Raw genomic sequence first — 17,034 nt, forward strand, 5'->3', positions numbered from 1 at the left:
TTCCTCATAAGTTGTCTGTCATTGAGGACATGACCGGGTTGAATGACTTGTCGTTGGTCATCTGATAAGACCGAGCAATGTCACACACCGCAGTGCAACCAGATCGCCTTGAACTGAAGAGGCCGGAGCACTCGGACACACGATCTGAGGTTAGAATGGTCTTTTATAGAGGGACTGTAGGAGACGAGGCTAATGCAGAATCCAGAACATTTTTAGTTGAAGAAATGGGCAGAAAATAGAAGGATTTGTCTTTTACGTCAAATAAATACAAACACAGTCTTAAAGATTCGAAATACAAACGATACAGAATTATATACAAACCACAAACTTCTCCACTTACAGGGCATTAAAATACATCCTCTACACACAATGAGTGGCGTGATCATATGGAAGGTACCAGAAATTCCCTCAGCTGTCACTGGTATGAGAAGCACTCAACACCAACTTTGAATGGGTGCATGATGACTTCAGTTCTCTGCTCATGCCGATGTGTGGACAGAATCCTGCTTTTGTCCTTTTTGAAAAATGTTATTGTGGAAGTATGAAGAAAATTAGATACAGTGTCTGCACAATGCTGTCTGCAGTGGCCCCCTGTAAGCTTTTACAAAATGACATGTCAATAAACTGTTATTTTGATTTGGTTTAAAAGGGGCTGTTATCTTACCAGCAAGGCAGGTAAGCCAGAACCTTGGACTGGCTCAACCAGCCAAGAAAAGAAAGAGTCTTGAGAAGAAAAGGAGCCAAATTTAATGTGGTTGGAATTTTTCAGGCTGTATGCATTTCAAAGAGGGCTTGATTATTTTCTTTGAAATGTCTACTAATTTAGATAGAGGACTCAAATAGGCCTGCATACCTCCGTGGCTCGTGTACTTTAAAAAGAACAAGGGAAATAGAAGCAACTTCATTTCAATGGGTTAATTTGTTTTCATCACAAACTGCTGCGACTGAGAAAAGTAGTCCAGTAGTCCCTAGTTGCAACCTTTTATTTTATTTTTAAGGTGAAACTCTTAAATTTTATGAAGTGGAAGGTTGCTGTACTTCATGTTGGCCACTAGATGGAGGAACTGGCTTGAACTCAAATCGTATTTCTCAAGGCTTCACGACAGAAGTACTTTGTATTTACATTTTTCAAGAAAGTTTTCTAAAGTGACGAGATGTTTGTATGGTGGTATTTGGTGTTTTCTTGATTTAATGTTTGTGTAGATTTATCTAAATCGTGGAAATGCTGTGAAATGTCAAGGTACCCGAGAGCAGATTGTAAGTAACTTGGTGTTCTTGGTTCAGTGTTTCTATTTAGAATACCTGAACTCCAGGGACCTACATTTAAATCTAAAAAATACGGAAGTTGGTCCTTCTCATGTGTTGCCAAAACCAGAAGCACTGACTTTATTGGAAGTTGCTGATTTATAGCAGGCTCACCTTTGATGGTTCTTCATGTTCAGGGGTAATAAAGGGCAAATTGTTAAAATATAGTTTACTATTTGGTGAAGATTCTTGTTAATTGACCAAATCTTTGGTAAAAATATGTTGCATCATTTATTAAAGGGGAAAAAAGGAATATTCTAATGTTTTTCATACCAGGGGTCATTTATCTTTTTAACATGAGGTCCATTACAAGAACACTGAGCAATAAAAGTGGCTAGTTTTTACAAATTCCCCAAATAATATAATAGTATATATAATAACACACAAATAATAATTGTGTGGCAAATTAATGACAATGAATATTCATACTGTGTATCTTTAAAGGTTTAGACAATTATTACCACTGGTTTCAACTTTGTCAAAGTCAGTAAACATTTTGTAATTGACCCTTTTTGTAACAGGAATCAATAAGTTTTGCATCACTGACAACTATTTTAAGAAGCAACTCACGAGAGCCTTGTTGGCTAAGACAATGGCTCGCCCTGGTTTAGACGCACAGATCGTTTTAGATAGAAAAAAAAGCTTTTTTCCCACATATGAATGCAGAACTGCTGCATGGAACCAAGATGTAAATTAATAATTGGATCAAACCGTAAGACTGTTTGACATGCCACATGTGGAAATGTGTGTCAGTTTTACAGTGAAGACGAACTCAGTCTTTTGATAGATAGGATCCAGGAACCAATCCTCTGAGGCCGTTTCTTTCCACCGTCCACCAGCCGTCTTCACCTTGTTCGAGGACAACCACAACGTCCCCGGCAGATATGGTGAGTTCATTCTCCACCTGCAGAAGAACGGAGACGATCAGCTGATGCAGGTGAAGGGAAACAGTTGAAAGTGTCTGTGTTAATGGCCTGACCTGTGCCACATAGGCATACAGAGCCTTGTATTCCTCAAAGTTCTCCTTGCTGCCAGGAATGGAGGCGTAGATGCCCTCCGATGTATATCCTGAAGAGAAATAATATTCACTATGTGTCCACTGACGGCTGTAGATTTCACGTCTCATCCAATCATTGGCAAGCTGAAGACATAATTTGTTAAGCATCGTTTCCCCAAGCTTTGGTCTAATGTGAACCCACATCCCTGTCAGATGAGCAAAAAGCCTTTATTGGCTTTATCAGCAACAACCTTCAATATGCCAAAACTGTTCCTTGATTGTGACTTTAGACTGGACGTCATGATGACGAAAAGCACAAATGGAATCATTTTTCCCCCGTTACTGTTTGTATGTCGCTCTGTCCTACAGGGCTCCTCTTATAGCAAAATGACTTGTGCTTGCGTTTTTATTTTTTTTCCTAAAAGCAGAAGTTTCCGGGAGAATAAGTAGTGTGACTACCGATGACTCATTGGAACTTCACCGGCTTTCACAGAGTGTCATCACTTAGTTATCACAATGTTATCAGAGCAGCTTTGGTCCAGTACCTTGAGGTTGTGCAACTTCTTCATTGAGGCTGAGTTTGGATCCGGTGGGACAGTTTCCCTGCAATAGATTTGAAAACCTAGACAAACTGGAGAAAGTCCTCAGTCAGAAATTGAGAAAAGTAAAAAGAAGAGTGATCCTTAATTTGGTAAGATAGTGTAATTGTTACCCTTTGATGACTCCCCCTACAAATCCGTCGCTGCCGTTTCTCTCCATCCTGTCATTACTGTCATAGTAATTCTGAAATTCAATTGGCGCTGCGAACACACCAGAGAAATTCACACATTGAAAAACGTGTTCCGTCCTGTTGCACGATGCATCGCCTGTTGGCTGTGCAACACATGGCACACTGGCTGAAAGATAATATTTAAATGCTTCGATCAGGAAGTTATAATCTGACAGAGCACCTACCTGGAGGGGTTGGGCCTGTGCCATTTGTTTCCACAAAGCAGTTGTTGTCCGCAATAATGTCGCACTGTTCCAGCATTTTCCTAACGTTCTCGTAATTCTGGAGGAGCAGTGCGTGCAAAATGACTTTTTCAGCACGTTCACATGACGCAGTCAAGATTTGCCCAACATGTGTGCATGTGGAAGCAGCGGCACCCACCTCGTCGTCCTTCACACACTGCATGGATAAATGGTTGCAGTGACTCCACATCGCGTTCCTTATTATACTGAGACGGTCTTCTTCTTGCAGCTGGAACATCTGCAAAATGACAGCAAATAATCAAAAATAAACTCAGTACTGTGTACAAGGGCTTCAAACATAGCGATGCAGCAGCTTGTACAGTAATATAATAGTGCAACATGGTATTTAGCCTTGGTGAAAATCCGGACTTCAAGCTTTCATGAGACTATTTGACTCAACTGAAACTGCAGCTTTTAACGTAATTCCTCATTTGTTTTTCTTTTGTCGTATTTGCTGGCTTTGTATCGGTCAGTGTCACCACCAATAGACCTCAATGGGATGTTTAAAGCTCTTGAATATTATAAATTTCTGTTGTTAACCTAGAAAGGAATTTTCTGTTGAAAGGAAGTTTTATTAATGACTCATTGTATATTCTGCTATTGGGGAAGTGTTGCACATCCTCATTGAGATACCATGCATTGCAACTGTTGTCCTGGGTTTGTACCAATATGACAAGAGCAGTCTGGGGACAGGGTGTTATTGCCATACCTCACATGTGTTAATGTGTGTTGATTCCCACTCTTGACGGATCTTGTCAAGCTGTTCAATGTTGGACATGTACTGCTTCTCTAAAGAGCAATGAAATCACCAAGAGAGAAGTCACACTCTTCTAACGAGCAGTTACCAATGCAAGCCTGTCAATTCTCAATTATATCCTCATGCCACACATAGGTTTTCTCAAAATTAAGCAGCAGTCTTTATGTCATAGTATACATTTCTATTACATTTATTGATAATTGTTGCGTTTAATATTTTCATTTCACCTCAAACATTCAGCACCAAAACAATGAGCCAATTTCAAAAAATCAGTTCTGCCCTGCATTCCTACATTTCTCCTTTATTTCACATATCCAGTAATCTCTATAAGTCACATATACTGTAAATGTATGTTTTTCTTCTTTGTATATTAATCTAGCATTTCACAAGCACTCAATTGATTGTAATGAATAAATAAATAAATATAAATAAATAAATGTCACTGTTAGTGAAAGAATAAAGTTTTTAGCTGTGAATTTCGTTGCTGCACTTATTACAGATTTCACACATTTCAAATGTGGGAGATCAGACTATTGGTGGAGTTCAAGAAAAGGGAAGTTAATGTAGCCACACTCAGAAAAAAAAAAAAATTCTGGTAAACCACAGCAGAACTCGGTCAGCGCACTCAGTGTTGGATTTGTTCTTACCGGCATCCTGTGCAGCCTCTCTGCATTGTTTGGATTTGTTGGTCATCTAAAGAGCAGGAGAGAGAGCACAGGCAGAATGATGAGCATTTTATTCCATCTGTCCATCTCCTGTATCACCTTGATCAGAGGTCAGGATCAAGGGAAGCGGGAACCACAAAGAGACACACAATCATTACCTCACACACACTTACATTCACCGGCAGTTTGGAGTCGTCAGCTGACCTCACAAGCATGTCTTGAGATTATTATTATTATTACTGGAGCAAATTCAGACAACAAACAAACCCTCTCGGGCGGGGCGAATCACTCAAACAAAAGGCGAGTGCGACCTTGTCACAATAAAAGGAAAAGTAGTTTGATATAAATGTTATTTTAGAGCACAAATAAACTACTTTCTGGAAATAAAAACTCCCATGGATAGATTGATTCACTATCTTAAATCTATATCACAAGTTTTTGATCAAATGTTTACTAACTCCACAGAATATACCTGTATATGATGATTCATCAGGCAGAATTCTCATTCGTTCTTTTTCACCTACTCCCATCTGTGTATGCGAGGCGTGCTTTTTGCGTTCACGTCACTGAAGCACCATTTTCAAGAAGTGCGTTGTGAAGAACAGATTTACCTTCTCAATCTGTTTAGGCGTGGCCGTGGGAGTATTACCCATCTTTTCAGCCATTCGCTCTGCCTCATCCGCCTCCCTGCAGCGCTGCTCGTAGGATCTTTTAGACTGGGTGGGGAACAAAACAGAAACCATCGGAAACCACAGCACCCATGCTTTGTTCTTCAGAACCTCGCCCTAAGTACCCTCAACAGAAAGAAAGGAGGTGGAGGAAAGATGTCTCTCTCTCTCTCTCAAAAAAAACAAAAAACAAAACACAAATGCAACACAAGAAAAAAAAAAAATCGACCATGTGTCATTTCCTTCCTCTCAGAAGCGAAGAGCATGAGCAGTTTTTTTTTGTCCTTTAATGCAGCCTTGATACCAAGTGGTTTACTTCTGGTATTTTTAAGAAGCAATTTGCCCTCTTACACATACCACAAGTGTTCGGTGATGCCTTTTCTGAGCGTGATCTCTCTGAGCAGTTCCAAATCGGAACCCATTGTAAGTGCAATAGATTAAAATAACAGCACGATCACTGACCGCATGTTTTAAATTATAAACATCTAACTTGAAAGAGAGTTCTTTCACCCCAACCCCCCCCCCCCCCCCCCCCCCCCCCCCCCCGCTGTGGATCCGAAAGGCTGGAGCAATCGTATATCACGGTTTGGGAAATATTATAGGCGGAAGTGAAGCATGTGAGGCAAAAAAACCCAAAACAATTCTGAGGTCTCAGAAGTCATAAATGGGCCTTACATCAATTGTTTTCTTGTAAGATGACACTTTTGCCTTCTGCACCTTCTCCATAGTGAGTTCAAACTGGAAGAAGAGGAAGAGAAAGATGCAGAAAAAAAAATCAATATGTAGAGAGAACTACACTGAGAAGGGAAACTTTTTTTTAATAACATTTCCTTCTACTGTATAAAAGAAATGTAAAAAAAAAAAAAAAAAAAGGGAAGTCGTGGGTACCTTCTTTCTCTGTTCTTTCTGTCGTTCTCTGAACTCCTCCATCTTTTTCACCTCATCCTTCAGGAGCCCAGACAGCTGAATGTGCAGGTTCCCCACATTTTCGATTTCTGGGAGAAACAATGCTCAGATGAGCACATGGAGCTGTTCTCAATATGCAAAGATAACAAGATATAAAGACCGAGGCAAGATATAATATAGAAAATGATAATAAAATAAGAGCTTACGTGTTTTCATTTCATCAAGAGATGTTCTCAAAGTGCTGCGAAAACAACATGAGCAAAGAAGTTTTTTCGTTTTTTTCAATTAACAAAAAAATAGGTTTCTTTTCTGTTCATGATACTTCACTGTGCTATTGTTCCGTGATAGTCTTTCTTTAACATAATTCAAACTGGCTTAATTCTGCTCTGCCATTTATGAGCTGAAACATCGACCATAAACACTTTTTTATTCTAATCTGACATGCGCGGATGCACCTACCTGATCTCATACAGGCCTCCTGCTTTGCGAGCAATTGCAATCAGTTCTTTGCCATACTTTTCCTCAGCCGATGCCCTACATCACAAATTAAAGATAGTCCCACAAACGCACATTTTAAAAAGATTGTTGTATTTCTTTTTGTACCACTGGCGAAAAAAGATAAAGATAAATTTACAAAACCCACCTCATTTTCAGGAGATCTTCAAAGTCTTTGCAGGTCCTGCGACCATCGGTGAGTCTCTGAATTACAGCCTCAAAACCAACATTGCTGGTGAAGTTTTCTCCCTGGGACCATAAAACACCAAATACTCATGCTCCCAGTTTGAAATTATATTTTTACTGTCATCATCCAAACCGTGCAAAAACACATTCAATCAAATTTGATGCTGTCCATCCAAAAGAAAATGTTATATTAACAGAGGTGCAAGTTCATGGGTTAATTACTATTATTCACATGACTGTAACTAAGTAGTATAGGTTCATCTATGTTTAGGCTTGTATGAGTGATAAGGTCATTTTTTTTTACTTCTTAATGGGGCAAATTTGTTGAATTATCCCTGTCGTACACTACTAACTGGTAAAGTCTCCAGCTCCATAAATGCACCTGAGTAGTATTTATTAATATTTTTAAATTGAGCACAAATTGAATCCATATCCAAACCATTCAATGTACGTTTCTGAAACCCAGTAAGTGTATTGTTATAAGAGAACATTCTTACTTAATAACAACATCTGTTCAGAAAACAAACTGCCATAATTTATGTTTTGTCAAGTTTTTATTTCCGTTACAAGTTGAATTGACTGCCGGCTCATAGTGCGCTGGAATCCAGCGACCCTGAACAGGGACAAGCCGTGTAGAACATGGATGGATGGATGGATGGATGGACTGCCTGCTATTAACAACGCAACTAAAGGTTAAAAATAACTTAATACTCTATACCGTAATAGTGGTTCAGAGGAGTTCTTTATACTTTTCCTTGAGTACTCCTTTTTTTTTTTTTTTTAGCAACACCCTCTTCTTGTAAGAATTAGATATCTGTAATTAGATATCAAACAACAGAAGAATTAAAGAAAAAAACCTGAATGCAAAACCTCATTATTGGAAAATGACAGAACTTTACATGAAGGTTTCTCAAGACGGCAGGACGTTTCAGATATTTCTTTCCACACAGGGGTATTGCGGTTTCGTTTTCAGCCGTATGGAAAGTGTCAAATGTGATCCTCCGACAGGAAATACCCCAAGTGAGAGAAACGGCAAAAGTCCCTCCTCATGTAAAATAGAACATTTTAATATCTCATTTTACTGGCTAGAAGGAAAAGAGATGCACAGAGCTGATGTGTTTAGTTTTTTTTTCACCCCAACATGGTGTGACTATAAATGTTGAACTGTGTTGGTGGGTGGTTCTGCTCTGTTGTGTTGTGCGTGCCGCACACGAGCACCCGACGGGTGCTCAGGACAATTGAAAAAGACCGCCTGCAGCAAAAAGAACCTTGTCGTGGAAATAACACCAGATTGAATAACAGGAAACGCTCAGTAAGTTTATGCATCACAGTTTTATATTGGTCTTACACACAATTGGAAGGCATGCTGTGCACTGTGCTTCAGCACCTAACTGGCTGGGTTGGGCGTAGCTGTGGGATGTGACGCCTTCTGATGTGGTAGACCCCTCATGATAGTGTTTGCTCTCCTCGTTCATCAGTGCCCAACCCTTGTTACCTCCGCCAAGGAGGCTATAAAATCATGTCCGTTAACAAGATATCCCTGAAACTAATGAGCGGATCTTGGTAAAAAATTGGCACACAGGTGCATTTTGATTGAAGGAAGAAGCCATAAAATGTTGGTGGTTATCCGAATCAACATAATGGTTACAGTAAGAAAATATTTATTTCACAATATATTGTCTTTTTGTTTTGTTTCAAATTATGAAATAAAAATCACCAAACTAAATAAAAATGTATTTCATGCTGAGAAACAATAGTTGTGTGTATGTTATTAACATCTGAAGACACTGTGAGGCAAAAGAAGTAGTTAAAAAAAAAAAACAACTCAGACAACAAAAGGAGTTATATTAAAAACTGTGCTCATCCTAATAATGACTGAACACGTCATTTCAGAGCAAACAAAGTTGGTCGAGACAACACAAATACAAAAGATGTCAAAATTCAAGTCTCTCAACACAAACGCCACCGCTGGCTTCAGTGTTCTGCAAACAACGTAACTTCACTTCCAACCGCAGGCATCGACAAAACCATGAACAACAATGCAGTAACTCACCCAAAAGGCATCTTTATATTGTAATTTCATCTAGGCAGCGGTAGCAAACAGTCCTGGGTGAAGAACAATCAGCTTGAAATCAGCTGTGACTCTCTGCTGTGCAACAGGCTGCAAGCTTGACGCAAGTGAAGTGGGTCACGACACATTCAGGAAATAAGTCGTGAGCAGTGAAGCTTTCACTCACTCACTCACTCATTTGGTTCAAATGAGGAAGAGCTGCTCATGTCACGGTTGGCTTAACACTCGCATGCAACGTGACACATTAACTGGTTGGTTTAAACACCAACAAAATGTGTTTCGATGTTGGGCTTTTTTTTTTTTTTTGAAATGCAATAACAAACACAATGTTTACATTTTGATAATCATTTTAGAGACAATTGCCTTCTAATTACAATTCAATTGTATTAACGTCCGCTCAAAAATACAGACAAATCCAATATTATATCACCACTGTAGGGTTGGCGATTACCAGCTTCAAGCTTGTTACTTCTACATTACATTCAAGGAGATTAAAAAAATCTAAAACAAAAAAAACCCCCACTCTGCACCAAAACCAGGTTGTTATAACTCATCGTGCGACGTGTGCAACTGCCTGCCATAATCTGTCACTTCACTATTTATAAAAGTTTCCTGATTCCTCAAAACTTCAGCCTCCGAGATCTGTCCATCTCCGTCGTGGTCCATTTCCTTGATGAGGTGAAGAGCCTGACAAGAGCAAGGAACGGAAATCAGTGAATTATTAGATAGATATTAGATAGTCAGACCACACTGCAAGAGGACAGGGAACAAAGAAAGGAGAAAAAAGGGGCACAGAGACTTAATAACTGTAGTTTACAGGAATTTGTTGTGTTGCTTTCTTTGCCATCTTCATGCTGTTTTCCAACATTGGCCACAGTATACGCATCAATTTCTTTTTGTATTTATTTCATTACTTGCTCAGAACATATAGTCAGATATGTTCTGAGCAAGAGTATAGTTATTTTAAAATGTTCATTTGTTTTCATTGTACTGACAATTTAAAAAAAAAGAAAAAAGAATGATTGATAGAATAACTGATCCTCCACTTATTTCCTTTTGGAATAATTTCTTGGCAAAATATTAATTAAAAGAGAAATCATGATGGGAAAAGATAGACATCCATCTGACTCCCCTGGAGTTTCGCCTGAAGCATTCTAGCGCCCCCTAGGGGATGTTGAAAATTAATGCTCTGAGTTTTGTTTTTTTATGTGCGTTAATATTTGGTCAACTTCAACATGCCTGGTTGGTGCTTTCCCTGGCAAAATGCCTACGACCTATTTATTTAAACAAGCATTACTAATTAAAAGAAAAAAGAATAATGTTGCCATCCTATTTAACAGGAAGGTTTTCAAGCTAAAACCAGCAACAGACACTAAAAATGCACCTTTAATATCATAATTTTTTCGTATATTAAAGATTTTCCCTCTGGGGTTAATTAAGTATTTCTATTCTAGTCTATTCTATTCTCAAAAATAATTACAGCACGTGACTCTTACTTCTTCTCTTGCTGAACCATAGCTGTTAGGTGCGACCCAGCGGAGCTGCTCGTCTCTATTCAGTTTGCCATCCTTATCGTGATCGTAGAGTTCTTTGAACCGCACGGTTTCTTCAATCTCCCACTGAGAAGGGGAATTCTCTGACAAAATAGATAAATAAATAATAAAACAACAAGGAAATATAAGGCTGAGCGGGTGACAAAATGTGGGCGCAGTAGAATAAACCAACGACAAACAAACCGGCGTCCAGTTTAACAACATTTTCTGAAGCCTTACCCTCACCACGGACATCTCCAACAAATTCACTCAGAGTGATGAAACCATCGTTGTCTGTGTCATATTCACTGAGGACATCTTCTATCGCAAAGTCCTATCAGAAAATCCAAAAAAAATCAACCTTTACTTACATGAACTAGCAAGTGCACTCTTTCGGTGGATGGTAAAATCCATTATGGTATCAGGTTTGACTGAGTGGGGCCACTTACAGCCATGTGATCCACTTCAGAAGGATGCGTGAAGGCTAGAAATTCAGTTCCATTCAGGCCTGGTTTGCCGTCTGCGTCAGCATAATCAAAGCGTCTTCTCTCCTTCAGGTGGAGCTAATGAGGGTATGAGCCAGTGTTGAGGTCAGACTAATGACATATGAGGAATCCATGGCGACAGAGCAGTTGCAGCGTGCTTACATGTCTGAGAGATTCTTGCTCCGGATCATCCAGGACAGCATTTTCATCAAAACTGATGAGCTGGTCGTAAGCGACTGCGTTGTGTTCCTCCCACGATACTACACCGTCGCCGTCGGTGTCAAACTCGGAGAATCGCTCCTCTGCATCATCCAGAGCATATTTTCTGTAGACATGCTGAATCCAGAGAGTGATCTCCTCTGGGGCAGAAAACAAACTCGTGTAAAAACACTTTTCTTCTGTTTTCATTGGCTCCTTGTCAGAAACATGAAGTTACCTGCACTGAGCGACTTGTCACCATTGGCATCAATCTTTTTGACGATTTCCATCATCTTTTTCCTCTGGCCTGCCGGGCTCAGGCGCCTCACTTCTTCGGTGCTCTACACAGTGTACAAGATGAATGGGTTCAGGAGTAAGCAGCTGGTAACTGAAGTGCATGAACAACACTGAAGAGAGGATTACAATACAAAAGAAAATTTAAAAAAAATCTGAAACGACCTCCTCGCCCAGCAGGACACTCATGTCACGATCAGGGTTGTGCTGCTGGCCGATATAATGATCCTCCTGCAGGTGTTTATGAGAGCATCGTCCAAACCCCAACTGAAGTAACAGCAGGACCCAAAACAAAGTGGCTGCCATCTGGAATGACAAAACAGGAACGAGAAATGGGAAACATTAGACTCTGCTACCTGGTGGCCAGCGTGTGAAAGGTAAAACATTAGACACCTACTAAATCTAGCGACTCCTGCTTATGAGATAAAGACAAATGCTTTGGCGACAAGAACAGTGGAGATGTTGGAAGTTGTTAAAAGTTGGATAAAATGAGATGCAAAAGAGACGCAGAAAAGCAACAGCGTAAGTTAAAACGCTTATAATCAAGCATTGTTACAAACAGTGCAAATAAGTCGAGAAGTCATTAACTGACAAAACAAACAAGCACATAATTTATGTGGACGATGATGTTTTCATATTACCTCGTAAAGTTACCCGTGCTACTAAGTGATGTTTACGGAAGTGATCTTCACTCCGGCGGAAATATGACGGATGTCTTCTTCTTCCTCTTCTTTGAATTAGACAGACTGGACGTATCATTGGCCTATTGCTGCCATCTGCTGTATATTCATGGAAGTATATCCGTGCCATCAGTTTGAATTTTAATTTCTAACTCAGAATTTTCTTCTTTTTTTTTTTTACCATCGAAATCAGACTGAATTTTTAAAGCCATCGCATTTTGAGCAACACAGGCGTCACATCAGCTCTCATAGTTTCAAACTAGCATTCCCTTACCGCAAAAGATGCATTCAGCTCTAATGCTGTCCATTGTTTCCATGAGGCCATATTCTACGTAACTGTCCTGGTACTATCACACGCCAGTGATTACTGTAGCATCCTTTATTCTGAAGGCTCAGTCCTGCTTCCTGCTGTTTGAAGATGACTTGACAGTTAACTGTGAAATCAACCAAACTACATGAAAGTCCCGCCTATTCGCCGTGGTTGCCATGGTAGACACGTTGAAGTCCCGCCCAATGGGAATCTTTACCGCCCTTTGACCTAAACTTTACAGTATGTGATTGGCCAATGAGTACGTCACGTGGACGTTTCTGTAAAGCTATTGGACAATCCGGACGCCCGTCATAAATGTAACCTAGACAAGATTTCCTAGAGCCCCATGTCATGTATTTATCTGACATGTTTTTTTCCACCTATCAGCTCTTACGAGAAAACAACTTTTGAGTTCGTAGACATTTAACAGTCAGTATCTGAAGCTTTGGAGATTGACAAGGGTCGATGTCCAAAGACAACCGCCAGGATGGGCGACGGCGTGGCGCTGGGCTGCACCGCACCGGCCCGAGAGTTAGCCAAGGTGGGGACGGGAGAGAGCGGTCCGGCAGCAACAGCTCAGGCTCCTCTCATGGAGGAGGCAAGAAGAATGCATCCAAACCCGCTTTAAAGGTATTGCTTTGTCTGCGTTTACTGCTAATGGCTACGATTTAGCTGTTAATCCAGTGGAAACCATTCAACTCCCGACGCGTGTCTATGTACCCCGAGCTAAGAGATTCACCGAGCTGTCACTGCTTGAGGAAAGAAAATGAATATTTTCATTTGTCCTTTACCTGCCTGAAGGTGAGATGTTGCAAGGTAAAGCCAGACTCCTCAGACGCTTGAAAGGTTGTGCCTGTATTGTCGTATCAATAAAACCACAATATAACACTATGAAGAAATGTGTATCGTAACTCAGTAGTGATTTAAATCAAGTTACAATAGTGATGATGGACAACACCATTTATTGGGCACGTTTCAAAACATGCTTACGACTAAATGGTTCACATAAATCAATAGCAATCCATTTTCTTTGTATGATAAACAAACAGCAACACGACACACAATGTTAATGGAGTAAAATTGATCTTTTCCATTGAGAAAATTGATGACAGACTGAAAAATATCTTTTTTGGTGAGTGTGTTTTCAAGAAAGATTTAGAATTAAGGAGGATGAGTCTTGCCTGATATCCTATGGTAGATTATTGAAGAGGATGGGACAAACCTGCAGGGATCCACCACTCAGGCTTGATCAGGATTCATATTTGTTTAAATTTAGACCCCCCCCCCCCCCCCCAATAAAAACAGTGAAGCCAGTACCTCTTAGATGAGTTTGCCATCCTTTGTCACAAGCGTTCTAAGTTTGTAGCAGTTGCACTCCGTTAAACCATGTGGGTTTGTTTGCCTTGTCCCTGCACAGCCCCTGAGTCACTGAATGCAGAGTCCAATCATATCCAGAGCATCACTCCGTGTGGATAATGTGTTGTCTCCAACCCTGCAGCTATACCATCAGCAGCAGCAACACAGGATGCGGGGCAGAGAGGCAGACCTACTGTTTGCACGACTGCACAGTGTTCTGGCAGAAGGAGAGTGAGAGATGAGAAACAGAGTGAGAGAGAGAGAGCGAGTGAGTGGGGGCTCTGATGCAGAGCACCGAGCGATGAGGAGCGAAGCTGTAAATATAGGAAGCCGCATGCAAGGGTGAGCCGGGGAGAGTGGCAGACAGATAGGGAACAGCAGGCAGCGAGTCCAGGCCTAAGAAGTGTCTGCTAACTCAGCAGAGCTCCGAGGAGCTCAGGCTAGATTACAGCCAGAGCAGCCCCAGACAGAATAGACAAAGTGCTCGAACGAGGACTGATGGGCCATTGAACACTGTCGCCACTGGGAGAGGAGTTGACACAGCTGGACAAGTTGCTATAGCAGTGTGGACTACACAGTGGGAGTCTATTTTGGTCTTGCTGTCAGATGACGATGTCACCTTTGCACAAGTGGCGGTGCTGGTGAGGGGGAACAGGTTGCCTGAAGTGGGCTACTAAGTATGTCAGGAGTGGATAAGGACGAGGAACCTGCTTACAGGCTGTACTTCTATTCTGTATGTATCCGTTTATATTATGATCTTCAATGCATTTCCTAACGTGCTTGTTCTCTCTCTCTCTCTCTCTCTCTCTCTCTCTCTCTCTCTCTCTCTCTCTCTCTCTCTCTCTCTCTCTCACTTGTTTTCCTACTTATTTATGTCTTGCTGCATCTGTTTGTAGACCTTGCCAAAAGGGAAACCTTATACTTGCCTTTTACTCAGCATAGTCCAGAAACTAAATGGTCTCTCTATTGCATGTGGGAGTATTGCCTGGTGAAAAACAACAACAACAAAAAAGACAGCCAAAGTTATGCTCCAAGGTGCAACTCAGGAGACAGCTTGTTTGCAGCTGATAAAGAATGTTTCTGTAAGCCTTTTCTTTTTGCCTGAAAGCTGCACATGCAGATAGCCATCAGCTGCATGTAGGTAAGGCATTTTCAAAACACTTGTCTGCCATCCAGTTGGCTGCCAAGCCCTGGAAATGGAGAGTAAACATAGTCTTTGAATAGGTAATGGTGCATTGATGCTCACCGACCTCTGTAGTTTTTGCTTATTTTTGCAGGCTTGTGTTGTTTGATGGTCTTTTATCTCTGCATTCTTTCCTTGACTTGGGAAAAGAAAGCTCAGGCCACTTGACATGTAAAGAATTTTTGCTCACCAAAACTAGGTCAGCTGGGTATCTCCCTTGGGGACATTAAATAGTATCAGACCAATACACGCATGCTGTTTCTGCATGTGTAGCGCCTAATGAGCCATCTTCACGTTACTGTGTTAGCCTTGAAATGAAGCTTCTTTTTTGTGTGTAAAGTCTCATTAGCACTTGTGTCCTCAAACACAGTGCAAGTGTGGGAGAATAAAAATGTTGCAGCAGCTTCCTCGTCTGAATAACGGTGCTCGAGAGAGACAGCCAGAAAAAGAGAGGAACGATGTGTTCCATGACTCATTCACTATTAAGAGAGATTCTGGCTTTCGATTTTAGTGTTAGCTTCAGTTAGCAATGTGCTTCAAGTGTGCAACTACGTCTCATGTTTATTTTTAATTTTTTTAAATCCAAGTTTGGTCTGGGTTTTATCTCCATGAGATTAAATCATTTATGGTGTGTGCACAGAAGTGGTACAGTCTATTCTGCTGGGGGAAAGAACAGTGGAAGAGTCAGAACGATAAGCCTCGAGATATCGTCTTCAGTGTGGTTTTGTAACCAGATTGCCTGAGATCATTTCGTGGCGAACGATTACAAGACAAACTGTACTTGTGGGTTCATCATTTTTTGCACTTGTTATTGCTCGTTGTCTTGCATATTTCGGACGTGCCATAATGCATGAGCTGTCCGGCCAAACTGTTACTGTAAGTGAGAAATTGTTTCCCTGTGAGATGGGGAGGCAAAAAGATGCTGATGCTGTGTTTCATCCCAATGTCCTGCAGAAGAAGGGCAGACATTGAATGACATCTCACAGCATTTATTTCGTTTCGCAATGCCTGTTTCACCCGGGGGTTACAATCAAGTTCACTGATGCATATTCAATGTGTAGGTCAACCATGATGCATGCTGGGCACGGAGTGAGGTTGGAGCTTCTGCCTTTAGCTGTTGTGTGTCACAGCCGTTGCCATTAGACGTCCTCGATGCTCTGAATGCTGCAGCTTTGGAGCTTGAAACCTTAGCCTGGAACCACAGTCCAGGGATAATACAGTGAGTTACATAATAATTCCAACATGCTCCTAAGGTTGATTGATGGTCTGTACCTATTCATAAGTACTTATTAATTAGTACTGTACTTGCTTTAAAAAAAAAAAAAAGTGGTTTTGTTCTTCTAGTGGTGGAGCACATACTCCTCCATCCACCTGATGAAGGCCACAAAACTGAGAGGTGTTAGTCTAAATGTTCTTTGCTCCTTGAGATTTTCACAAACTGTGGGCGGTTTTAGCTCTGAATGTTGTGTCTTAAATGGACTGTGCTTCTTTTGTTTTATTGTTTGTAGAATAGAAAACATCTCGGGACATTGAATATTTAACATGATGACCATACGTCTTTAGGATACTTGGATACACTGAAATATGGTATGCACATTGTGCTCATTGTATAATACACACAACATCACCGGGTCTGTTTAATGGAGGTAACCATAGCAACAGCGCTTGTCCTTTTGGCCGTGTTCATGGTTCACGCTCATAGAACTTTATAATAATTAGGGCCCGTGAGTGTCAGTACTTGTAATTGTTTCATCTGCCCAACTTTATGATGCATGTTTGTGGGAGACTGATGTCAAATGCACATGTTATTGTTCTGATTGCACACAGATATTTAGCGGTAGCTCGTGGTGTTTTGTTATTTTTTTCTTTTCTTTTTGAAGTATCAATTTATCTGCTTATTGTATAACCATATTCAGTAATCAGGTGCTGTGAAGT

The 17,034-nt window shown here is 40.7% G+C and overlaps 3 protein-coding genes across 7 annotated transcripts in view; 1 reads left to right on the forward strand and 2 right to left on the reverse strand.

Annotated features, from left to right (window-relative positions):
• Positions 1–195: 195 nt before the first annotated feature.
• Positions 196–9,178, reverse strand: pstpip1a (proline-serine-threonine phosphatase interacting protein 1a). Its single transcript, XM_080476088.1, has 15 exons — positions 9,044–9,178; positions 6,953–7,053; positions 6,769–6,843; positions 6,516–6,550; positions 6,292–6,398; positions 6,079–6,141; positions 5,347–5,451; positions 4,718–4,763; positions 4,023–4,102; positions 3,453–3,551; positions 3,257–3,353; positions 3,015–3,102; positions 2,848–2,933; positions 2,285–2,373; positions 196–2,209 (listed from the first exon to the last, which is right to left on the reverse strand). The coding sequence occupies exons 1-15, from the start codon at positions 9,071–9,073 to the stop codon at positions 2,078–2,080; spliced, it is 1,233 nt and encodes a 410-aa protein (XP_080332214.1). The 5' UTR covers positions 9,074–9,178; the 3' UTR covers positions 196–2,077.
• rcn2 (reticulocalbin 2) lies at positions 7,773–14,149 on the reverse strand. 4 transcript variants are annotated; one of them, XM_080476090.1, is made up of 8 exons: positions 12,212–12,636; positions 11,736–11,876; positions 11,515–11,617; positions 11,241–11,437; positions 11,043–11,156; positions 10,834–10,927; positions 10,558–10,697; positions 7,773–9,748 (listed from the first exon to the last, which is right to left on the reverse strand). In XM_080476090.1, the coding sequence occupies exons 2-8, from the start codon at positions 11,874–11,876 to the stop codon at positions 9,605–9,607; spliced, it is 933 nt and encodes a 310-aa protein (XP_080332216.1). In that variant the 5' UTR covers positions 12,212–12,636; the 3' UTR covers positions 7,773–9,604. The 4 variants fall into 4 exon arrangements, with proteins under 4 accessions (XP_080332216.1, XP_080332215.1, XP_080332218.1 ...); XM_080476089.1 differs by having other exon boundaries at positions 8,288–9,748; positions 12,525–12,644; XM_080476092.1 differs by having other exon boundaries at positions 8,288–9,748; positions 11,968–12,233.
• scaper (S-phase cyclin A-associated protein in the ER) overlaps positions 12,885–17,034 on the forward strand; it is a 60,921-nt gene continuing 56,771 nt past the window's right edge. For both annotated transcript variants that reach the window (XM_080476086.1, XM_080476087.1), the window contains exon 1: positions 12,885–13,190. In XM_080476086.1, coding sequence (XP_080332212.1) covers positions 13,026–13,190 — 165 coding nt within the window. In that variant the 5' untranslated portion in view covers positions 12,885–13,025. The remainder of the gene's footprint in view (positions 13,191–17,034) is intronic.

This window comes from Lipophrys pholis (assembly GCF_963383615.2).
Source record: "Lipophrys pholis genome assembly, chromosome: 11".
Classification (NCBI taxonomy): Eukaryota; Metazoa; Chordata; class Actinopteri; order Blenniiformes; family Blenniidae; genus Lipophrys; species Lipophrys pholis.

Coding starts and splice junctions, on each gene's coding strand:
- pstpip1a (XM_080476088.1), bottom strand. CDS start 9,073: ATGAAATTACAATATAAAGATGCCTTTTGG. Junction 7,054..9,043: donor AATATAAAGATGCCTTTTGG/GTGAGTTACTGC, acceptor TTATGGTCCCAG/GGAGAAAACTTCACCAGCAA. Junction 3,354..3,452: donor AGTGTGTGAAGGACGACGAG/GTGGGTGCCGCT, acceptor CTGCTCCTCCAG/AATTACGAGAACGTTAGGAA.
- rcn2 (XM_080476089.1), bottom strand. CDS start 12,575: ATGGCCTCATGGAAACAATGGACAGCATTAGAGCTGAATGCATCTTTT. Junction 11,438..11,514: donor TGACAAGTCGCTCAGTGCAG/GTAACTTCATGT, acceptor TTTCTGCCCCAG/AGGAGATCACTCTCTGGATT. Junction 10,698..10,833: donor TGGAGATGTCCGTGGTGAGG/GTAAGGCTTCAG, acceptor CTATTTTGTCAG/AGAATTCCCCTTCTCAGTGG.